The 25,929-nt window shown below is 42.7% G+C and overlaps 1 protein-coding gene across 1 annotated transcript in view; it reads right to left on the bottom strand.

Moving 5' to 3' along the window:
• LOC140122364 (putative serine protease K12H4.7) overlaps positions 1 to 25,929 on the bottom strand; it is a 51,088-nt gene that overhangs the window by 12,754 nt on the left and 12,405 nt on the right. Inside the window, exons 2-5 of the mRNA XM_072143131.1 lie at positions 21,746 to 21,927; positions 20,425 to 20,657; positions 7,162 to 7,297; positions 4,241 to 4,355 (exon numbers count right to left, since the gene is read on the bottom strand). Of these exons, the coding sequence (XP_071999232.1) occupies positions 4,241 to 4,355; positions 7,162 to 7,297; positions 20,425 to 20,657; positions 21,746 to 21,927 (666 nt within the window). The remainder of the gene's footprint in view (positions 1 to 4,240; positions 4,356 to 7,161; positions 7,298 to 20,424; positions 20,658 to 21,745; positions 21,928 to 25,929) is intronic.

The following is a 25,929-nucleotide window of genomic DNA, read 5'->3' as shown; positions in this document are numbered from 1 at the left end:
TTGAGTCAATTAGGACCCAGAGCGCATGCACAATGTGAAGCCGTGTTTAGTGCACCTCACTTTGCTGATTTTCAGGGAGTGCACAGCTGTGTGAGGTGTACAGATCTCCGTTTCATTATGTGTAGTACTCATGTTTTGGAGGTTCCAGTGGACTGAAGTCACCGCACCCCACTACCCTGAGAACAGGGCCACTAACTCAATTAAGGTAAAAAAGTTTGGGCAGCTAATACATTGGTTCATTAGTGGTTTAAGTGCCCAAAACCTACTGAGAGGTTCCCTTTATATAATATTCCAAGGGTTTCATCGGCTGAGCATAGATCCATTCGTTCATTGCTTTCTTTAGGCTGCAGATATCTGACTTATTACCAAAAGACTAATAACAATGCTCTAGAGAAAGTGTGGGAGGCCACAGAAAATTTTCTCAATAAGAATTTTCTCAAGAACAAACCATATGTATAGAATGGTTCCCATAGAATAGTATAGAAAAAAAATATCTTAATCCACAGGAGACACTTCATGTAGTTGGCCCCTACATAAGGTCCCTTATGTAGGAATTTTGATAGCTTTATTTGGGAACATAACTATAGTCCTTTAGTTAGGAGCAAAAATGTACAGAAGACAAACATGTACAGTAGAGTGATACGAATAGGCTAAAAATGAGTCTGTGTGATTAAAGGGGTCATCCACAACCTGCTGGACCCTCCTAGAAAAAGACAGACTCTCTTTATAGTCACTCTTTTTTTCTAGTTTATTCATAAGATGCTTGAAATTTGTCTTACCATGTGATAACTTGCATATCAGCATAGAATTTTAAAGAATACTATTTTGTCAACCAGACAATTTGTTCAAAAACATCCAATATTACACATACAGTAACGTACAAGATGGGTTCTTTAGGTTTGTTTTTAAGTTGAATTTGTATGCAAGTTGGAACTGTATATTTTATAATTGTAGCTCCAGACTATTTTTTTTGTCCCAGTAACAATTGGATTTTCAACATTTTTTGCTGTAATTGGACAAAGGATTATCAATAAAGCTTCATTACAGACACTTTACGGCTGATCATTGCAGTCTGAGACTATAGTAAAGCTTCCAGAGAGCTTCACCAGAGGTCACAGTGGGCAGAGAGGTCTGTCTGTAACTAGGGGTCGTCTGTAAGGTGGGTGTTCTTAAGTAGGGGACGCTCTGTGTAAAAAAATGACTATTTGTTTTTGATGTTCATGCCCTATACACCTAAAATCATGCACTTCATCTGTGCAAATTGTATTGCTAAATTCTGTATTGCAAAACTGCCTCACACCATTCGGCTTTATAAGTATAGGAATTTAACTTAAACGTTGACTATATATCATAGTCTGAGGTTCTTTTCTTTACTTAGCCTTAGTTCAAGGTCAGTACAGACTCAGGGCTTCTCCTTTTTACATGTTCATATAACAAAAGACTGAGTAAAGAAAACATATTTTTGGCAGACACTTCTCCATTCAGAGGCCTTCCAAAACCTGAAAGTGTAGCTAGACTTACTAAACAGAATAAATCCCAGTCTAAGCCATAAGGCAGATTAAATTCATTTAATGAAACTGGTTGTGATTATTTCCTGGCCTTGTTTGTGCTACTACGCCCTAAAAAGATCATCCAAAATATAAACAGATATTAGCACATGCACTGGGGGAGTAAAAGAGGGGTGTAGACAGGAGAACAAAAGTGAGTGGAGGATGAACAATTGTGCAAGGTCTAGAATGCTAATGCCAGTAATATGAAGGAAAATGCCTAATACGAGATCATTTCTCCAACTTATTAACCCCTTCAGTGCCATGATCTGTACTGTCCACAGCATCTTTGGCCCCTCTCACACTTGCGTTGCAGATCACGTCAGAGTCTGATCAGGGTGCGATCAGGGTTTGGTCAGTGAAAAACTGACATTTTGCATCAGAGTGCAATCAGTTTTCAGTCAGAGTTTGTTCAGTGTCTCAGTTTTTCACGCACGTTTTCAATGCATTTTCAATGCAATTTCAATACGTTTTTCACGCGCAGATAATGGGTGTGAAAAGGACTCAGGACTGAGCCCTATCTTTTCTATGGCCATTGATGCGTAAAAAAACGTGTTTTTGATGCGTCTCCATAGACTTGTATGGTGCGTTTTTCATGCACGTGACTTGCAAAAGTAGAGCATGCTGAGATTTAAACACATGTTAAAAAAAACGCACTTGTGTGCGTTATAAATAATGCAAGTCTGAAAAAGCCCATTGATTACAATGGGTCAGAGTGCAATGCTAGTTCTGCGCGTCAAAAGCACACGCAAAACATACCCTGAAAGTGGCCCTGACATTGTCAGAAAAGCCATCCCTGGTGTTGCTATTGAAATCAGGTCTCCAATGATGGCCTGCGGTCCTGTCAACTCCTTCTGCAGCTAGTAACATGGTTTTCAGCTCTGTGAACAGATGTTTTAGTCCTGGGACAAAAATAAAAGTAAGAAAAATTTAAAAATAAAGACTTCCCTTTCCCCAATTGAAATACTTCATTATGTTATAATATCTATTTGTTGGTTCATAGATTCAGTACAAAACGGTCAATTTTACGGGACCAAAGCAAATCTGAATCTTTGGAAAAATTTGGCAAAGCTTCAGCTGAGTTAATTTTCAATGCTTCACTGATCTGATATATAAAGCGGAGTGTATGTGTGTGTTTATGTGTGTATGTCCGCTAAAGGAATCTGCACCTTCGCGTTTACAGTCACCAAATTTTGAACAGTTGTTGCCTGTGACTCAAGGAACTTCTTAGACCAGCTTTTGAGCCAAAATTTTCCAGCGCTTTACAAAATCCACTTATTAACCACCATATACAAGAGCAACTGCTTCTGTTGCTGTGGCAGTTGGAAGCTGAGCCATGATTAGTTGCTGTTCTGCCACAGGTCATTAATAGCTGTGATTGGTTACTATAGGCAATGAGTAGAAGACAACTTATGTGTGAGGTAATATGGATAGAAAAAGACAGAGAGAAAAAGAGAGAGAAAGAAAGACAGACTCAGAGAGATAGATATAAAATATTTTTGCTATCCCATTCAGTTTTTTTTATAACTAAGAGCAGATATTTACTATCCTGGGCATCCCCAGAGCATATTGCAACGAAGACTTACTGGTAACACCTGCGATCTTGCGGAAGATCGTCAGTTCCTGTGACGTCATCGGGGAGCGGCGATACGTTGCTATGACAGCCTCGAGTCTTCCGAAGACCTGAGGTTGTCTCGTTTTAAGCCATTTATTATAATGTGCTGATTGCACATTATAATGAATGAGGAAGAAAATCCCCATATACTTCCATATTGTAGTATGGCAGTATATGGTAGGATCGATCAAAGAACCTAGGGTTAAAGTACCCTAGGGAGTCTGAAAATAGTAAAAACAAAAATAACAATAAGTTAAAAAAAAATTATAATAAAAAAACATAAAAATGAATAATAATAATAATAATACCAAATCACCCTCCTTTCCCTAGAAGTCATATAAATAAACATTAAAAATCATAAACACATTTGGTATCGCCCAATCTATCAAAATATAATAACAGTTTTTCACTGCCTTTAACCCTGTAATGGAAAATAGCACCCAAAGTGGAAAATGGCACTTTTTTGCAAAAATATAAAAGAATTCAATAAAAAGTGATCAGACGATTGTACAGTTCTAAAAAATGATAGAATTGAAAACCTCATCAAAACTCTCAAATATTGACACCACCCACAGCTCGGTACACCAAGGTATGAAAAATTATTAGCGCCAGAAGAAGGCAAAATAAAAATAAAAACATTTGTACAGGAGGTTTTAATTTTTGTAAATGTATGAAAACATTATAAAACCTATACAAATTTGATATCCCCCTGAATGAAGTAGACATGTCATTTGGGGTGCACAGTGAAAGCCACAAAATCCAAGCCCATAAGAAAACGTCGCAAACCGTTTTTTTGCCATTTTCAATGCATTTGGGATTTTTTCCCGATTCCCAGTACACGACATGGAAAAAAAAATACCGTCACTATGAAGTGCAATTTGTTATGCAGAAAACAAGCCGTCACAGAGCTCTCTACATGTGGAAATGAAAAAACAAGAGGTTTCCTCCTCTCCATGGTGCAGAACGTATGCTTTCCCCGGCTTTGGCCGGCAGGCATACGTTCGTGTGCATGCCGCCTAATTTATTGACCCCCAATATATTTTATATTAAACCAAGTAACTCCTAGTACCAAACTTACCTCAAACTCTCGATTGTCATTGTTATATTGGACTACATCCATAATATACTCAGCAATAGTGTCAAGGAGGAAGGCCATGTCCATTTTTGAACGTATAACCAAAACTTCACATAGACTTAAAGAAGAAAAATTTGAATAAAAGTTGGGTTTCCAAAACAACAAATACAAAATATTAATATTATTGAAATTAGCATTATTGTATCTATACAAACTAAATGCTGTCGATAACACAGGTTCTTTTTGATCACATGTGTAATAAGTAAGAAGTGAGCCGGAGATGAAACTTGTAGCCGTTTGGTAAAAATGCAGAATCTGTACTAGTCCACCTGTATAACTATAATGCACCATGTATAGTACTGGTCTCTATGTATAGAAAATAGACATTTTTTGGGCTACCGGAGACTACTGGATCCAGGTGGACCTGCAACCCCTCAAGTTACACCACTGGTCATCGTTTTGGACACTTTTTATCCTGCTGCTTGACATTTGCTCTTTAGGGGCTATTCCCACAATGCAGTGCATTGGCCACAAATATCCATTTTACAATGAGCCCAGCACTGTACTGTGGCTCCTGGTAAAATGTAAGTCACAGATGAGAACAAAGCCCAAGCAGCACAAAAACACAGTCTAAAGGTTTCTACTGAAGTAACTGGACCCAATAAATAGCATCGCTTCATTTCCTGTTAATGTCATCTAGCCATAGTCATTTCCAGAAATCAGATCCCTGAAGAAGTTCCAATGTGACGTTTCAGGAGTAGCTGCGGTCTTTGGAGAAAAGTCTCAACAATGTTTACACTGGCTCCAATACAAGACCGCAGCACATAATGATACAGCAAATATTATATCATGGCTCATTACTTCCTATAAAGAAGATGAAACATTCCAATAAAACTCTGGCTCTAGAGACAGAAAAATAACATTGTATGTACATTATTACAACTTTTCTATAGAAGGATCATATTCTTCATAGAGCACAACAGATACATACAGTATTAGTATTTTAGGATACTCACTCAATGTAGGAAGCACCACCCTACAAGAAAGCGATAAAGGGAGGCCAAAAGGCAGCAACTAAGAGTCATCTATAGCTGCTGAAGTATATAGTGGGACAGAAGGCTCTGGTGGCCTATATAGGTCTACTCTAGTCTAGCAGACTGTGCAAGACCTTGTTTCACAAGTGACTACTAGCCTCATCAAAGATGCTGAACTCTATGGACCTGGTGCTGAGTAACGTGGAGAGGAACAGTCTGAATTAGTAACTGTGATGGGGGATCCTTAGCCAAGGGGGGCTTGTATAAATAAGGGAGATCAGACAGTCAGCTGCAAAAATATGCCACAGACTGAGGGGCAGGCATCCGAGTGCTGCAGTTTCAATAAGAGTTTTAAAGTTGTGAAAATGTGATACTGCCAAAAAGAGACACCCAATCCAAGAGACTGTTCTCCATATTTATTTAAGTGTTTGCGCCAGTTTTCTGTCTGACTTTGCACTTGAAAAACCGTGCAAACAGCTTGCACCCTTATTTATAAAGTGTCTGCGGCAGTTTTGTGTTGCGACTGCACAAGACAGAAAAAAAATATGCTCCTAAAGGAGCTGTTACTGCTTAGTCAGACCAAAATTCTGTCCAACGTGCGTCACAATTGTGTCTGCACCACAATTCTGTAGCATGAACAAAGTGCACCAGAAAAAAATAGTGCACAGTTCCAGAGCAGTGCAGGGGCGCCAGATTCATGATGAACGGGTGCCACAATTCATGAATCGGGCACATCCTGCACACTCCACAGGCAAAATGCACATAGTGAGGGGGATCCATTCTCAGTAATAGAACCGCAAGACAAGCATGTGTCCTTTCCTCCATCAATAGTATGGGAGTCGCCCAACGCCCCAAAAGAAGCTGTGTAGGCGAAACCCAGGGTCGGGTGGACATCTGTGACTAGCGTCCTGCTTAGTTCTAGATATGCGCATTTTTACAAATATTTTGTGAGTATATTTTTAAATAAAATTTTAAACTACAAAGAATATACTACACTATCCGTACACGTATTTCTTCGAGTGAAATTGTCTTAAAGAGAGATGGCAATGAAGGAGGATTAGGAAACGCGATGGAGCTGGTCTGAATGGTGACCTATTCTTGTCAGAAATCTGTGGAGATGTGCAATACTCATTGTAAAGGATCGATGCGTCAAGCAATATACCGTGTTGGATTCATAAAGAATTAATAAAGGATTGTCAGAGCTCCGGTCAGAGTAATTTCTCTAGGAGCCAAGTGTGCATAGCATAGTCCTCGGCTACATATGGAACTTATTTTGAGTGACAGAGATAATCGAGTGCTGTGTTCTACAATTTCCAAAAGGATGGATGCCCGTCCTGACACTCGACCCATAAGTGAGACTGTTGACTTGCTGATTGGCTTGTTGTGCACAGGAAAGGGGATAACTCGCATGGTTGGTAAAAAGTTTTAAGCATCGGATCCTACACACAACAGTAAATGGTACCCGTGAGCTGGGTGTAAAATCGGCAACTAGCTCAGGGCCGCCATTGACTTCTATTCTGCACGGTCATGGTACAATGAGTGCTCAATTCCCCCCCATCTCTAACCAGATGAAACAGGGAAAAATTTTTGCTGTTTTCTCCACACGGCAGAACAAGGATTAGACAAGGAATTGTGGATTACAGAGAATACTCTGTTCATTAAGCTATGCCTTTATTAGAGGCTGTTCAATATCTATAGCCAGAATTTTTGAAAAACTTTTATGCCAGTTTCTACTATAGAAAAGGAACCTCATTCAAGTTCATGAGATGGTCTACTGTGTCCACCTGTGTATTTTCATAGCCAACAAGTAGCCAACAATATAAAGACTACATTGTTTTCCACAGCAGATCCCACAATATTTCAATATACACATTTACATAAACAACTTACTAAAAGTCTTTGCTTATTTTTAGATAATTCTCCTTGTAATCCAGGAGCTCCAGCAAAGTGTCAAAGGCAATTTTAATTTTTCCAGGGCAATTCGAGTGATTTCTCGAGAGAGAGGCCTGCACCACATCAAGGTATTCTAAAAAATAAAAGCAAAAGCATTGTTCAAAGAATTCATATGCAACATGCAAATAAGGAAGGGTTGCCTAATCAGATCCTATATATCATTCTTTAAAGGAAACCTACCACTTGTAGTGGCAGGTTTCTGATGGAAATACCGGGCACCAGCTCAGGGTGAGCTGGTGCCGGAGCTTATTTTCGTTAGTGTTTTAAACCGCGGTATCGCGGGTTTAAAACCCTTTTTAAACTTTATAGCCGGCGCAGGGAGGTACGCGCTCGGCGCTTACCGTGCACGTGGCTCTCATTCACTTCCTATGTAGCCGCGTGCACGGTAAGCGCCGAGCGCGTACCTCCCTGCGCCGGCTATAAAGTTTAAAAAGGGTTTTAAACCGCGATACCGCGGTTTAAAACACTAACGAAAATAAGCGCCGGCACCAGCTCACCCTGAGCTGGTGCCCGGTATTTCCATCAGAAACCTGCCACTACAAGTGGTAGGTTTCCTTTAAGTGTGTTTGAGAAGATAGAAACTGAAGCCCAAGGTATAAGGTCTGATAGTATATATTCCCCACAATGGATAAGCAATCCATTAAAGTTTATTATTAATTTGGTTAATTTAATCATTTAATTTCTTTAACTTTTCAAACTATAATTTAAAAACGATTATCCTCATTGAGGTTTCTTAAACGTAAAATATCTTCATACCCTATGCAGAAAAAGTGTCCTTCTGCCGTCAGCTTATCCAGTATACTGTATGCTGTGATACTGAAGCCTAAACTGTACTGAAATGCTGAATACCAGAAAAAAGTATAGGGTTCAATATTACATTCATGGTTTTGTTACCTACGAGAGAGAGCACGGTAACTGGAGAAGTCAGTCCCAGGGGAAGGAGATACCACCTGGACTGGAAGAGCTGGGCAGTGTTGTTGGCATAATGTTGTGAAATGAGTGCAGGTGGAAGGAGCAGAGAGAGACGGGTCTGTGAAGGGAACCACCACAACAGCCTGAAAACAATACCAGAACCATTGTAACACGCCGCCATTGTTTATAACATTCCAGCATCCGTCTGGATTTCAGAGTCCCCAGGCAGGCAGACAGGAATGCAAGACACACAGCATTTGCATGGGCTATTGGTAGCATATCCCCATCGTAGTTCATTGTTAGAGGTCCTGCACCCAGCACCTATACAGACCAGCCATTGGAACTACATAAACAGATGAAACAGACCTAGAAACAATAGGCTCCATGTCCCTGTTTTGGCTTGAAGTTGTAACTACAACTTCCATTCACTTTCAATGTGAGTTTTGGCTCTACTTGTGGCTTCTGCCCACAACACTCCAGCTCCATGTCATTTGTTTACCGTGTTCATTGTTGCACTGGTCAGGTGTGGTCCCCAATCCAACAGATAGGCCATCAATAATTATTCATAGCAAACCCCTTCAAGCAGCTACAGTAATGTAGAGCACTAAAGAAATGTAAATTCCAGTCAGGTCGGACTGTTATTGAGATTGTTATTGGTATTGAGAAAGTTATTGGGCATAGAGACTGTTATTGGGCATAGAGACTGTTATTGGGCATAGTGACTGTTATTGGGCATAGAGACTGTTATTGGGCATAGAGACTGTTATTGGGCATAGAGACTGTTATTGGGCATAGAGACTGTTATTGGGCATAGAGTCTGTTATTGGGCATAGAGACTGTTATTGGGCATAGAGACTGTTATTGGGCATAGAGACTGTTATTGGGCATAGAGACTGTTATTGGCATAGACTGGTTCCACTACAATCTAGTTCCAGCTGAAGGGACTATATTCTAGTGTTAAACACACTTCACTAAAGAGAGACATAATTATCCAGCTACGCCTTACAGTGTTCATTTAGGATTATTTAATTGACTCCTAAAGAATACTAGAATGGATTGGTAACAAATTCTAGAAAATTAGGCCAGAATATCCCCCTGATGATCTTTGTTGGAGCATTGCTGTCCGCAGTATGTATGAAGAAATCATTTACAGATCCTAAAATAAAATGTATCTAGATTTGATGGAACAGAAATATTTTTGATTCTCCTTTTGTAAATTAAGCCTGAAATCATCCAACAGTCACGTTCTGCACATAAAACCTTTAGATATCTATGAAACTTTTGCTCTGCTGTTAAATACATTAAGGAATTTTGGACAGGAAAAAGGTACATAGATCTTCTAGGCAAACAGATCTTCTGCTTCCCGGTGGAAAAAAGTATTTATTTCCTATTCCAATCTTACAATGTGTAATGCAGCATTCCTGCCACCTGGATTCCTCATATCACAATGTCATAACCCAGCTACAATGTGACCATAATCTAACAACTCCCATGCTCTCTATGAGCATGATAATCACTATGATAATCACCACCCTATGTTAATTAAAGGAAACCTATCATCAGGTCACTAGTCCTGTCACCACTACCTGTTGGAGCAGCTCACAAGGCTGTCAGTCATGTGTATAGGAGTATCTCATACACATACAGGCTGCAGGGAGCGCCAGCTCCAGGAAGCACATGGAGTAGCCATTACACCATTATACCTCACACCATTATACAGGCTGTCAGTCATGTGTATAGGAGTATCTCATACACACACAGGCTGCAGGGGGCGCCAGTACCAGGAAGCACATGGAGGAGCCATTACACCATTATACATCACATCATTATACAGGCTGTCAGTCATGTGTATAGGAGTATCTCATACACACAAGCTGCAGGGGGCACCAGCACCAGGAAGCATATGGAGGAGACATTACACCATTATACCTCACATCATTATACAGGCTGTCAGTCATTTGTATAGGAATATCTCATACACACAGGCTACAGGGGGCGCCAGCACCAGGAAGCACATGGAGGAGCCAATACACCACTATACATCACACCATAAAACAGACTGTCAGTCATGTGTATAGGAGTATCTCATACACACAGGCTGCAGGGGGCGCCAGTACCAGGAAGCACATGGAGGAGCCAATACACCATTATATCTCACATATTATACAGGCTGTCAGCCATATGTATAGGAGTATCTTATACACACACAGGCTGCAGGGGGAGCAAGCACCAAGAAGCACATGGAGGAGCCATTACACTATTACACCTCACACCATTATACAGTCTGTCAGTCATGCACTGGGGGTGTGCCTGTACCTCCCACTCATGAATAAGGTGGACAGTTCGAATATGATAATGACTCATTGGACATTTCACGGGACATTTGCATACAGCTTTAGGACCTCATTGCTTAGGTTTACAGGCATGTAGAGGGACAATGAAGGGATAGGGACAATGCTTTCTAATGGCAGTTTATAAAAATATATTTAGTTTAGGGGGGTTATTTTGCCTGACGGGTTCTCTATGAAAATACGGATGGCTTTTATATGGTTATATCCTGTAGCACTATATATGGCATCCCATGGCACTGACATTTTTGCCTGAACCACTACCCTTCATCTGATATGCAAGAGTTTTGTCTTGTGAGAAAATGGGAGTGACACCAGAAATAGATCGCAGTACTCTCAGTGCTGGGGCAGACATTCTGGAGCACCAACTGCCTGAAAAGCATATGGATTAAAGGGGTTGTACACTTACAACATATAATAGTGTAAGAAAAAGATATATATAATTGTCACAAAGAGTAATCAGAGCTGTGGGATCCTGATGGCTCCTGCGTTTCCATCACATGGGCATGGACAGATTTCTATCCACTGGAAGTAAACATAGAAGAGATGGTAAGGTCTGGTGCACCCCAATGGAAAATTAGTCAGAGTGTCAGGGTCTGCAGTGAAACAAGGTCAGGTTCAAAACAAAACAATTTAATACAAGCAAAGGGATAGCTATCCCTCTCTTTCTTACCCTTGTCAAAGGTTGGGAACCCAAGCTCTATGGCAGAGTACCCTGTCTCAGCTTCTTCTTCTTGTCCCTCAGGCATTCTGGCATAATCTTCTCCTCCAAGCTGTGTTCCCTAACTGCAGGACACTAGGGACTGTGACTGTTCTCTTAATATATATTTTATAGATGGTAGAGTGGGGACATTCAGCACCAGTAATGATAAAACAATCTTCTATAGACTTACATTGAGTCCCCATAATATTCTATGGCACAACAAGTTTCTAGCGAGGTAACCAAGTTTCCTGACATCAGGCTGTGTGGTATTATGGTAAACAAATTCAGATATTTCCCTCCAAAACATGTCCTTATTATAACCCTACATGGTGGAAATTTGCCAGCTCCTCTCAATGTTGATTAACCCTTTCTACAGTTTTATAGATACATGGTACAGATAAACAGACTGTACATCACATCATGCAGTATAGATTAATTCAAGCTATCGCACAATGAAAGTGAAAGGTGGATGACGATTGGTTGATATTAGCAACTGCTTCACTTTTCCTTTGCAATAGAATAGGTTTTTTTTGTCAGTCAAACACTGCAATTCTTAGGGACATGTACTGTATATGAATAATATGTATGTGATATGTAGAAATATGTAAAACCTGGATTTCTGCTGGATCAAAACATCAAAATATCATATTGATGAGACAGCCAATGTGAGGATTACTGTACTAATCGCATCTGTCACCAACCATTGTTATTCTGGGCAGGTCAGAGCTCCAATATACAGTTAGAAGTTATTAAAAAGAGCTCAGCTGTAACATGGTAACATGGTCTCTGCGCCATTGAATCTTCGGGCTGCACAGGAGATGCTGCATCACATCTGACACATAGATAGAATTAGTTTATAACCTATTCCAATACCCCTGTTTCCACACTGCTGTCATGTTGACTTTTAACCATCAGCTGAAAAGCCGAGAAATGATATGTATGGTATGTAAATGTAGGAATCAGTTCCAAACCAAGATCCACTGAGGTAAAGGGGAGGCTTTTAGAGTCACCTTCCCATTCATCCACTCATCTCTATCTGACTGATGGATATACCCGAGAACAGCACTCAACTAACTTTGGCTTTCCAATGGGGATGAACAAAATGGCAACCTGTCTACCGAGCCCTGTCACATCATTCATACAGGGACCCCAGTTCTTGTAAATAAATGGGGGCCAGCAGATTGATTACATTCATCGGCAGTAGAGATGAGCGAGCACTAAAATGCTCGGGTACTCGTTATTCGAGACAAACTTTTCCCGATGCTCGAGTGCTCGTCTCGAATAACGAGCCCCATTGAAGTCAATGGGAGACTCGAGCATTTTTCAAGGGGACCAAGGCTCTGCACAGGGAAGCTTGGCCAAACACCTGGGAACCTCAGAAAAGGATGGAAACACCACGGAAATGGACAGGAAACAGCAGGGGCAGCATGCATGGATGCCTCTGAGGCTGCTTAATCGCACCATTATGCCAAAATTATGGGCAACAGCATGGCCATGACAAAGTGACAGAATGAAGCTAGATAGCATCTAAAACATCCAATAATTGACCCTGACACTATAGGGGACTTCATGCAGAGGCAGCGGCAGCAGGCTAGAGAGTGGCATGGCGACATACCCTAAATGGACTCAGGCTTCAAACCAATGGGTGGCAGAGAGGAACAAAAGGAGATGAGCAAGAAGCGCTCAAATAATATCGGTACATGATAAAAGTTTGCCAGTATATTTTGTGGATTACACAGCAGGGTGGCGACAAAGTTAACATGGAAGCCATGAAAACAACCGAAAAATATGCCTGACACAGCTCGTTTGATAAGGGGACCATGTATGGAGGCAGTGAACTAGTAGTAGATTAAAGGTGCTGCAGTTAAAACTATGTTAGTTGGATCTTGGCATGGAGCTGGCGCTCCGCTGCCAGGCGAGCTTTCGCCAATCCAAGCCCCTGTCTCTAGGCTACTCCCCAAACAGCACTTCTAAGAACCTTTTGTATAAGATCAAGTGTAATAGCGTTCTTATAAGTTTAGGATATGGCGGGTGAGGGGAATGGAAACAGATGCGCAAGAAGCGCTGAAATAATATTGGTAAATGATAAAAGTTTGCCAGTATCTTTTCTGGATTACACAGCAGGGTGGCGAGAAAGTTAACAAGTTTGATGTGGAATGCCCTGTAATAGCTCTTGGGCGGTGTGCCTTTTATCGGCTAGGCTCAGCAGTTTGAGCACCGCCTGCTGTCGCTTAGCGATGGCACTGCTGCTGTGCCTAGAGCTACCGACTGATGGCGCCATGGCCACGGATGGTAATTCGGAGGAGGAGGAGGTGGAGGAGGGGTGGGAGGAGGAGGAGGTATAGTAGGCCTTTGAGACCTGGACCGAGGTAGGCCCCGCAATCCTCTGCGTCGGCAGTATATCACCAGCCCCAGGGTCAGACTCGGTCCCAGCGTGCACCAAGTTAAGTGTAGTAGCGTTCTTATAAGTTTAGGATATGGCGGGTGAGGGGAATGTAAACAGAAGCGCAAGAAGCGCTGAAATAATATTGGTAAATGATAAAAGTTTGCCAGTATATTTTGTGGATAACACAGCAGGGTGGCGACAAAGTTAACAACTTTGATGTGGAATCCATGAAAACAACCCAAATTTCTGCCTGACACACCTCGTTTGATAAAGGGACGATGTATGGAGGCAGCTATATGGACGACTTTTGGAGGAAGCAATGGAGACAACGTGTGGAGGCTGCTATGGAGACAATTTAATTTGGATAGTGCCTGTATGTGGCAGTCCAAAAAAGTTTTCAAACCAGAGGAGCAGGTAGGTGGCCCTCCAGAAAAATGGAATAGATTGAGTGCCTGTATGTGGCAGTCCAAAAAAGTTTTCAAACCAGAGGAGCAGGTAGGTGGCCCTCCAGAAAAATGGAATAGATTGAGTGCCTGTATGTGGCAGTCCAAAAAAGTTTTCAAACCAGAGGAGCAGGTAGGTGGCCCTTCAGAAAAATGGAATAGATTGAGTGCCTGTATGTGGCAGTCCAAAAAAGTTTTCAAACCAGAGGAGCAGGTAGGTGGCCCTCCAGAAAAATGGAATAGATTGAGTGCCTGTATGTGGCAGTCCAAAAAAGTTTTCAAACCAGAGGAGCAGGTAGGTGGCCCTCCAGAAAAATGGAATAGATTGAGTGCCTGTATGTGGCAGTCCAAAAAAGTTTTCAAACCAGAGGAGCAGGTAGGTGGCCCTCCAGAAAAATGGAATAGATTGAGTGCCTGTATGTGGCAGTCCAAAAAAGTTTTCAAACCAGAGGAGCAGGTAGGTGGCCCTCCAGAAAAATGGAATAGATTGAGTGCCTGTATGTGGCAGTGCAAAAAAGTTTTCAAACCAGAGGAGCAGGTAGGTGGCCCTCCAGAAAAATGGAATAGATTGAGTGCCTGTATGTGGCAGTCCAAAAAAGTTTTCAAACCAGAGGAGCAGGTAGGTGGCCCTCCAGAAAAATTGAATAGATTGAGTGCCTGTATGTGGCACTCCCAAAAATTGTTTAAAACAGAGGACCGGGTCGGTGGCCCTCCAGAAAAATTAAATGCATAAAGTACTATAGGTAGAGCCAGTGGGCCCTGTCAAAAAATAGCCAGTTTCCTCTGCTTTACTGTACAAAGAGCAGGAGAAGGAGGAAAATGAGGAGGAGGAGGAGGAGTGGATAAATTATTCAGGTTGAGCTTCCTTCACCTGCTGGAGATTGGAAATTAGGAGAAATCCATGCTTTATTCATCTTGATAAGCGTCAGCCTGTCAGCGCTGTCAGTCGACAGGCGTGTACGCTTATCGGTGATGATGCCACCAGCTGCACTGAAAACCTGCTCGGACAAGACGCTAGCGGCAGGGCAGGCAAGAACCTCCAAGGCGTACAGCGCCAGTTCGTGCCACATGTCCAGCTTTGAAACCCAGTAGTTGTAGGGAGCTGTGTGATCATTTAGGACGATGGTATGGTCAGCTACGTACTCCCTCACCATCTTTCTGTAAAGATCAGCCCTACTCTGCCGAGACTGGGGACAGGTGACAGTGTCTTGCTGGGGTGACATAAAGCTGGCAAAAGCCTTGTAAAGCGTACCCTTGCCAGTGCTGGACAAGCTGCCTGCTCGCCTACTCTCCCTCGCTACTTGTCCCGCAGAACTACGCACTCTGCCGCTAGCGCTGTCAGAAGGGAAATACTGTTTCAGCTTGTGCACCAGGGCCTGCTGGTATTCATGCATTCTCACACTCCTTTCCTCTCCAGGGATGAGAGTGGAAAGATTTTGCTTGTACCGTGGGTCCAGGAGAGTGAACACCCAGTAATCGGTGCTGGAATAAATTCTTTGAACGCGAGGGTCACGGGATAGGCAGCCTAGCATGAAATCTGCCATATGCGCCAGAGTACCAACGCGTAAGAATTCGCTCCCCTCACTGGCCTCACTGTCCATTTCCTCCTCCTCCAACTTCTCCAATTCCTCTTCTTCTGCCCATACACGCTCAACAGTGAAGGACTCAACAATGGTCCCCTCTTGTGTCTCGCCAACATTCTCCTCCTCTTCCTCCTCCACCTCCACCTCCTCCGATATGCGCTGAGAAACAGACCTAAGGGTGCTTTGGCTATCAACAAGGGAATCTTCTTCCCCCGTCTCTTGTGAGGAGCGCAAAGCTTCCGACTTCATGCTGACCAGAGAGTTTTTCAACAGGCCAAGCAGCGGGATGGTGAGGCTGATGATGGCGGCATCGCCACTGACCATCTGTGTTGACTCCTCAAAGTTACTCAGCACCTGACAGATATCAGACATCCACGTCCACTCCTCATTGTAGACTTGAGGAAGCTGACTGACCTGACTACCAGTTCTGGTGGAAGTTGACATCTGGCAGTCTACAATCGCTCGGCGCTGCTGGTAAACTCTGGATAACATGGTCAGTGTTGAATTCCACCTCGTGGGCACGTCGCACAACAGTCGGTGAGCGGGCAGTTGGAGGCGGCGCTGCGCTGCCCTGAGAGTGGCAGCATCTGTGCTGGACTTCCTGAAATGCGCACAGATGCGGCGCACCTTCGTGAGCAAATCAGACAGATTGGGGTATGTCTTGAGGAAACGCTGAACTATGAGATTTAACACATGGGCCAGGCATGGCACATGTGTCAGTCTGCCGAGTTGCAGAGCCGCCACCAGGTTACGGCCGTTGTCACACACAACCATGCCTGGCTTCAGGTTCAGCGGTGCCAGCCACAGATCAGTCTGCGCCGTGATGCCCTGTAATAGTTCTTGGGCGGTGTGCCTTTTATCGCCTAGGCTCAGCAGTTTGAGCACCGCCTGCTGTCGCTTAGCGACGGCACTGCTGCTGTGCCTAGAGCTACAGACTGATGGCGCCATGCCCACGGATGGTCGTTCGGAGGAGGAGGTGGAGGAGGGGTGGGAGGAGGAGGAGGCATAGTAGGCCTCAAACACCTGGACCGAGGTAGGCCCCGCAATCCTCGGCGTCGGCAGTATATGACCAGCCGCAGGGTCACACTCGGTCCCAGCCTCCACCAAGTTAACCCAATGTGCCGTCAGAGATATATAGTGGCCCTGCCCGGCAGCACTCGTCCACGTGTCCGTGGTCAGGTGGACCTTGTCAGAAACGGCGTTGGTCAGGGCACGGATTATGTTGTCTGACACGTGCTGGTGCAGGGCTGGGACGGCACATCGGGAAAAGTAGTGGCGGCTGGGGACCGAATACCGAGGGGCGGCCGCCGCCATGAGGCTGCGAAAGGTCTCGGTCTCTACTAGCCTATAGGGCAGCATCTCCAGGCTTAGCAATCTGGAGATGTGCACATTAAGGGCTTGGGCGTGCGGGTGGGTTGCACTATATTTGCGTTTCTGCTCCAGCGTCTGGGGTATGGAGAGCTGAACGCTGGTGGATGCTGTGGAGGATCGTGGAGGCGACGATGGGGTTTTTGTGGCAGGGTCCTGGGCAGGGGGCTGACTATCAGCTGACACAGGGGAAGGAGCAGTGGTGTGCACGGCCGGAGGTGAACGCGCTTGTTGCCACTGAGTGGGGTGTTTAGCATTCATATGCCTGCGCATACTGGTGGTAGTTAAGCTAGTAGTGGTGGAACCCCTGCTGATCCTGGTTTGGCAAATGTGGCACACCACAGTCCGTCGGTCATCCGGTGTTTCCTTAAAGAACCTCCAGACTTCTGAAAATCTAGCCCTCGCCGCAGGAGCCCTCGCCACGGGAGCTTCACTAGTTGACACATTTGGCGCTGATGCACCAGCTCTGGCCCTGCCTCTACGTCTGGCCCCACCACTGCCTCTTCCAACCTGTTCTGGTCGAGGACTCTCCTCCGTCTCAGAAGCACTGTGTTCACCCGGCCTCTCAACCCAGCTTGGGTCTGTCACCTCATCATCCTCCGATCCCTCAGTCTGCTCCCCCCTCGGACCCTGCCCTGACAACAACTTCCCCACTGTCTGACAACCGTGTCTCCTCATCGTCGGACACCTCTTTACACACTTCTTCCAGTATTTCAACAAGGTCATCATCACCCACAGACTGCGACTGGTGGAAAACCTGGGCATCGGAAAATTGCTCATCAGCAACCGGACAAGTGGTTTGTGACTGTGGGAAGGGTCCAGAAAACAGTTCCTCAGAGTATGCCGGTTCAAATGCCAAATTTTGCTGGGAGGGGGCAGACTGGGGGAGAGGAGGCTGAGGTGCAGGAGCTGGAGGAGTGCCGATTTCGGTGACATGGGTGGACTGCGTGGAAGACTGACTGGTGGACAAATTGCTCGAAGCATTGTCGGCAATCCACGACATCACCTGTTCGCACTGTTCTGGCCTCAACAGTGCTCTACCACGAGTCCCAGTAACTTCAGACATGAACTTAGGGAGTGTAGCTCTGCGGCGTTCCCCTGCTCCCTCATAAGCAGGTGGTGTCTCACCCCGCCCAGGACCATGGCCTCTGACCCCTGCAGTAGTTGGACGCCCACGTCCCCGCCCTCGTCCTCTACCCCTAGCCCTCGGGTTAAACATTTTGAAAATGAGAGTTATAACTTGAATTTTTTTTTTAACTTTTTTTTTGTTTTTTTTTTGTGTTTTTTAGTTTTTAAAACCAAACGATGCTATCCTATTGCTATGGCTATTTTATAGCCAAGTATGAAAGCACACTGCTATGCCAGATGAGATGACGCTGAGTTATGAAAAAAATAAACGTAAAATAAAAAAGGAAATGGCAGACTGTGCCTAATTGAAATACAACCCCGGGCCCTAATAAATTTTCCCACTTCGGTCTTTGCGATGGATATGTGCGTCACTAAAACACAGTGGTCGCAAGTCTGACTCCAAATTGCTCACAATTTGCTAGTAGATGCACTGCAACAACTACAGCCACCAGCAGATCAACCAGAAATCAAATATATATAACGCTACTGTAGGCGTAATTAAGCCGTTTGTATTCTCCTATGGCTATTTTCTAGCCAAGTGTTACAGCACACTACTATGCCAGATGAGATGACGCTGAGTTATGAAAAAAATAAACGTAAAATAAAAAAGGAAATGGCAGACTGTGCCTAATTGAAATACAACCCCGGGCCCTAATAAATTTTCCCACTTCGGTCTTTGCGATGGATATGTGCGTCACTAAAACACAGTGGTCGCAAGTCTGACTCCAAATTGCTCACAATTTGCTAGTAGATGCACTGCAACAACTACAGCCACCAGCAGATCAACCAGAAATCAAATATATATAACGCTACTGTAGGCGTAATTAAGCCGTTTGCATTCTCCTATGGCTATTTTCTAGCCAAGTATTACAGCACACTACTATGCCAGATGAGATGACGCTGAGTTATGAAAAAAATAAACGTAAAATAAAAAAGGAAATGGCAGACTGTGCCTAATTGAAATACAACCCCGGGCCCTAATAAATTTTCCCACTTCGGTCTTTGCGATGGATATGTGCGTCACTAAAACACAGTGGTCGCAAGTCTGACTCCAAATTGCTCACAATTTACTAGTAGATGCACTGCAACAACTACAGCCACCAGCAGATCAACCAGAAATCAAATATATATAACGCTACTGTAGGCGTAATTAAGCCGTTTGTATTCTCCTATGGCTATTTTCTAGCCAAGTATTACAGCACACTACTATGCCAGATGAGATGACACTGAGTTATTAAAACAATAAACGTAAAATAAAAAGAAACTGGCAGACTGTGCCTAATTCTACTCAAACCCCTAATAAATTTTCCCACTTTGGTGTTTGAGGTGGATATGTGTGTCACTAAGAGCTAAACACAACGGTAGCAAGTCCCCCTGCAAATTCCTCACAATATGGTACTAGCTGCAAATAAAAAAAAAAAAAAATTATAACGTTATTGTAGCCCTAAGAAGGGCTGTTGGGTTCTTTTAGAATCACTCCTGCCTAACAGTAAGCTAATAGAACACCCTAACGCTTTCCCTGACCAGCAGCAGCTCTCTCCCTAGCGGCATCCAGACAGAGAATGATCCGAGCAGCGCGGGCAGCGGCTAGTCTATCCCAGGGTCACCTGATCTGGCCAGCCAACCACTGCTATCTACGTGTAAGGGTACCACGTCATGCTGGGTGGAGTGCAGAGTCTCCTGGCTTGTGATTGGCTCTGTTTCTGGCCGCCAAAAAGCAAAACGGCGGGAGCTGCCATTTTCTCGAGCGGGCGAAATACTCGTCCGAGCAACGAGCAGTTACGAGTACGCTAATGCTCGATCGAGCATCAAGCTCGGACGAGTATGTTCGCTCATCTCTAATCGGCAGGTCTTATAGACGATAACTGCTAAATATGGTCTAACACATTTACCTCTATAATGGAGTTACTTTCCTAAATAATATAAAAAAGCACAAGTAAAGGTGAAACGCCAGAAGGTGTCCTTTATTCACCATAATGATGTGCCACTCTCGTTATCTATTCAGCTATCATGAGTAAATGTGCAATCAGTTCCCCATTTCCATTTATTTTTTGACATGGTAGGTCTATAACCCAAAATCATCCATCTGCCCAAGCTCCTATTTGTACAATCATAGCATACAGTACATGTCTATCGTGAAGCAGATTATTGTACAAGTGTACATAGAAGATTGGTGGATGAGGACATATTCTCCAACACTACTTACTTTGTAGGTTACCCCATAGAACAGTAATATTGATTTTACATCATCCATAACAAAACAATGAGTGATGTATGATATCTGTAGTCATACAGATGCAATGCTCCAGTGACATTAAACCACACTTACCTGAAAAATTCAAGACAGCATGAACGGGAGCGCTGCTAGCAATCGCTGCATAGGCCAAGTGAGGATATTTTATCCGATACCATGCCGCAAGACATCCAGGATAGGAACCACCAAACACAATCCACTTCCTGTTACCCAATCCCAGTTTTTCAGTCATCACTGTCTGGAAATGTGCAAGATCTGCCAAGGCCTGCTGACTACTCAGGTAACGTAAATTCTCCACGCACATATCTCTATAGAAAGAAAAAGGAAACAGAAAGGAAGACGAACATCTCATTGTATTCTTCCTGATATTCATTGGAGTGACACAGATCATCCTGCAGTGGCTACTATATCAATGTTCCAGAATGGAGCATGTACACACCGGAGTGATATTATAAGACCACCACTAGACTTCCACACTGTTATTCAGCTGCTTCATTAGAGAAGACATGCCAGCTCTTCTGACATGGTCTTTTATCTAACAAACTGAATTAACCCCATGAACTAAAAATTCTGTAGTATCATCTATGATTACATTATATTTTCCACAACTATATTATTCCTTCTAGAAAATTGTGAATAGTAAGCCAAGTGGGAGTTACCAGTTAGGCTTGGTTCAACTTCACACCACGTGTTTTGTATATATGCTAAGCGTATATGTTGGGAAAGCCCCCGACGTATATGTTTAGTGTATACATTGACAACTAATGAAGACAGACGGAGGCATAGTTGTTGCCTCCAACAGGCCACTATACCTCCCGTTCGTCAAAAAATGCTACTTCTTTTCATCCTATACAGTGGCATACAGTGGGATACGTCTGTGCCATATGTTGTAAGGACACTTCAGAATAATGTGATGTGAACCCAACCTTAGATTTGTGCCCCTTCCCAATCTGATACTCTTTAATTAGCATTGATGGTGTCAGATTGGGCTTGAACACGCCTATAACAGGTAACACCCACTAAGCTAACTACTCATTTTTAGAAGGAATAATAAAGGAACAACGCAACCATTTAAAGAGTTGTTTTATGGGATATACAGATTTTAGCTAAAAAAATTAGCATGTAATAGCTGATAGCATGTAAATATCCCAGAAGACAATCCTGCTCATCAGTCATTAGAAACATAACTATATGTAAAGTCGTGATAGAATAAATATTTTTCTGATTAAAACTTTTTTTTAAAGTGGAAGTTAATAGACAAATGACTTGTCGAGAATTTTTGTACTGAGACTTTTTGGGATACCTGTCACCACGTAGTCCCAGCCTAATGGTAAACTAACCACATACTGTAATAACATTTGAACTTTCACCACACATTATCAATCACCAGACATACTTAGTTGGGTGACTTTTTCCATAGAATCTGTGTTCTAGAAGCAGACAGAGGGCTCCCATCTTCTCAGCATATGTTATCCAAGTACCCTGGGTCATCCATCCTGGATTGGCACTACATTCTCCACCAATCATTAGGAATACGGGACCTTCACTGTGGGAGAAGGAGTCATTCATATAATATCTCTGCAAAAGAAGATAAATACCTTTTCACATAAAGAATATAGTAATGAAATCTAACATACTGTAACACATCCAATGTCAACTGGTTGAGATAAGACTTTTCTGCGTTGCATAATTGAGACATGTCTTATAGTTAATGGGTTTTCTGTATTTATAACTGTATCTCCACAACATTATTACCTTACTTCTGCAATGCAGCACACATTATAGTCAATTTTTTGAATGAAAAGTTCTCATTTAACCTAATTTCTACAAATTAGAAAGCCAAAAGCAAGGAAATTATTTCATAGGAGAGTATATTACATGATATAGCTGAAGATCCACCAGGCCACAGTTTATTCATGCCCATGAAATGCAACTGCGACACAAAATTGGTTCTAGTGTAATCTGAGGGTTGCATGACCTCTAGTGGTCTAACCAAGAAGTAAGAAGTCTTCCTGTTCTCTATCAGACTATTCTGCTAAATTTGAAGAGTTGAAGAATAAGATTAACATTTCACTATTCAGATTTCTTTTATTTTTTTCTAATTAGAAGCATACTCAGTAAATTTGCTCAAATATTTGCCTGAAAGGTTGTGGGCAGGAGGACACTTTGTTACGTTGGCAGTGGACACGTGAAAGGATCCAACAATTATAGGAGGAAGTTTTTACATTAATATTAAGAATTACCAAAATTCCTGTCCATCTGCTAGCAGAGATTGCCCTTCTAGACCTGTGCTACAACAGTATTTCTAAAATGGTCATATACCTGGTCGCATCGTAGACGCCGCTAGGAGTGAGATAATACGAGTGTGAAAATGTAATGGATTTCCCAAAGCATTAACTAGTGTCAACTCCTACCAATTGTTAATTAGATTAGGAAATTGTTGGGAAATAAACAAACTGAATCAAAAAACACCATGGAAAGCATGGATATATGACCTTTTATTTAACAGCTTTGCTATTTTTTGAAGAAGATTTGAGTAAATCCTAACCAGTCCTCCCTGAAGTGAAGAGATAAATTACTTATATAAAACTTGGGAAGCCTAAAATTCCTCTAAACCAACAATAGGCCTCTGTAATTTGGATTAGTATTTATTGCATATTTACTTTAAGGGGTTTATCCAAGAAAGAAAATTCTCAAATATAAATCTCCTTGTGATGTTTACAGAATAAAGATAATTTTTAACCTATTACTTCCCAATTTTATAGAATATGTAGAGTGCATAATCTACCAAGCCTCAAGCACGAATGTAATCTTATAAGATAATCAACAAGTTTGTATTTAAAAGGGATTTCTTGGCACTAATACTACTAATAACCTAGCCTAGGCCACAAGTCCTAGACTCTAGAGCAATATTAAAAATAACCCTATGACCTATTGAATTCCACTGAGCTTATTCATCTACAGTATAACGGTAGTGAAATATGCATTAATATTTTCTCTACTATCATGCAGAATGAGAAAACACTTGTAGATGGTGCACAATTTGGCCACTTTCTGTCAAGATGCTGTACATGCCAGTACTTTCATGTGATTATTTCAGTAAACCATCATCCTGCTAAAAGTGTCCATTACCACTGAGGGTGGAGCTTGATCTTTGTCTAAGTAGCATCCACATAAATGCCAGGACCTAAGTCTTCTAAACACAATGGCCAAAGGATCAGATGACTTCCACTAGGACAAAGTATTCTGTCATATCCCACTTGCACCAACAAACATTGGGTGCACATGACCCAGTCACCAGTTTTCTTTTCTTAAACCAATGTCGGTAGGAATTAACCAAAAAGTGGTTACCACTTTGGACACCCCATTTTGGAAATTCTTTAACCCAGACTTTCTGCCACCACAAATTTTCCCTTGTCGAAGACCACAGATCCACAAGCCAGCTCATCTTTCCTGCCTTTAAAACATTGGCCTCTAGAATTGACTTTTCACCATCTACTACCCCCTGCCAGGGGTCATTGTCCCAAGATTAATCATTATTCTTTTAAATTGTAAATAGTTTAATTTGGGAAACAAAGAGTTACTCATGTAAAGAGGAACCACATCACATGACTGTGTGGTAGGTTTTTAACTTTAGTCAAGTTTGCGTAACAGTGAACTGCATGCAGAGCACACATTCAGAAGTACACTGTGCATAAAGTTCAAAGAAAAGCAAGACTAAAAACAGGTACAAAAAAATAGCCATAAACTGGACATGTAACAGCTTAGGATATGACCTGGGTACAGAATAGAAAATGTCAGTAGTCCAAGGTTTTACTTTACTTTACTCACATTGTTATGCCAAATTCAGATTTAAAAAAAAATACAGCCTGTCCTATATGAATCCGTGCCTGGTGGGAACATAAAAATGTACATAAAAAACTAACTGTATGACCTTAACATTTGGAGGGTCTTGGGATCTGTGGGCAGATTGAATTGAACTCAGCTTCTGGGCAGATACAGGAAAAGATTAGTCTCTGCCACTTCACCTCTGGTGAGGAATATTTTTGTCAGAAAAGAAAATGCCATAACTTTGAAAATAAAAGGGCAAACAGCAAAATATGGGCATCGTATTGTTTGTTTTTAAAGGGGGAATCATTTGGTAAAAGCATTATATCCTTGGAGTTACACTTTAATTTTGAGGCATTGTGAGGATAGCTTTTCGCATAAAGATAAGGGCCGTAATTGTCACTAGGCCAAGAGCATCCAGTGGGGGTGGGGTTAGCAGTGAGATTTATTGCCCCCAGCGTAAGCCATGAATGTGTCAAAAGCTGGCAGAAAGAGACATATTTTTTGTATGGCATTCATTGCCAGCCATCGCTGAGCATATTTGTAGATGTTTCCGTGGTGATGTAACATATCTCATGTCTATCTCATGTAGAATAGCTACAACATTACAAACTCATTCAAGTCCCCGAGAAGGCTGGTACTCCACGAAAGACAAATGCAAGAGAGGACAGGATGATGTTTATAATCTCCATAGGTAATTGTTCATCATGCAGTGTCAAAATGTTTAAGGGCATTTGAACTGAAAGCCCACTCTGCAGTGGCCAAACCTCTCACCAGCAGAAGGAATCACAAGGTTAGACTCACCTTTGCTGAGGAACATATTGGCCACATTTATCAAAAACAGCGCTAACTGCACTATGTGCAATTTGCCTGTGAACTGTGCAGAGTGCGCTTGATTCATTTATTGTGGTTCATGAATCTGGCGCCCCCCTGCACTGCTCTGGACCATTTTTTTTATGGTGCACTTTGCTCATGCTGCAGAACTGTTGTGCACACACAATTGTGGCGCATATCAGACACAATTTTGGCGCACAGTCAGACTAAGCAGTAACAGCCCCTTTTGGTGCATATTTTTTGTATATTGTCGGACACAGTGCAGCCGTGACACAAAACTTGCACAGACACTTTATAAATACATGCACAAGCAGTTTGCATGTTCTTTCTAGTGCAAAGCCAGATAGAAAACTACTGCAAAGACTTCAATAAATGTGGACCATTGTAGTGATGAAAGTTTAATTTATTTGGGTCTGATGAGAAACATTGGGGCACATTTACTTACCCGGCCGACGGAGTTCACCCGAAGTATATTGTCCAACCGGAATGCACAGTGTCGCGATTCACTAAGATCCTGCATGTGTCGCTTCCCCGTTCAGGTCTGACAAAGTTCACCTTCTTCTTCCTGGTGCATGTAAGTGATTGATCTTGTGACACATTTTGAATGTTAAATCCTGCACTCACTCCGAATCTGTTGGATCGTCCTGTGGCCCACCACCCGATTTCCGCTGCATGATTGCTGGCGCAGCTGCGGCAAAATCCGATCGCGCGTGACACAATCCCCTGGCTAAATAGCTGTCACAGCCATGAAATCCCCGAAAATGTTGATAAGTCCAACAGAAATGCGATCCGCTGACCCTTAGTAAATAAGCCCTATTGTGTTTGTTATCAAACTGGGGAAAGATTGAACCCAGAGTGTGTTGAGAAGTCAGTGAAAGGTGGTGGAAGAAGTGTCATGGTTGGGAGAATGTTTTCTGC

Source organism: Engystomops pustulosus, chromosome 3, assembly GCF_040894005.1.
Source record: "Engystomops pustulosus chromosome 3, aEngPut4.maternal, whole genome shotgun sequence".
NCBI lineage: Eukaryota > Metazoa > Chordata > Amphibia > Anura > Leptodactylidae > Engystomops > Engystomops pustulosus.
This window is presented reverse-complemented; position numbering and strand designations above follow the sequence as displayed.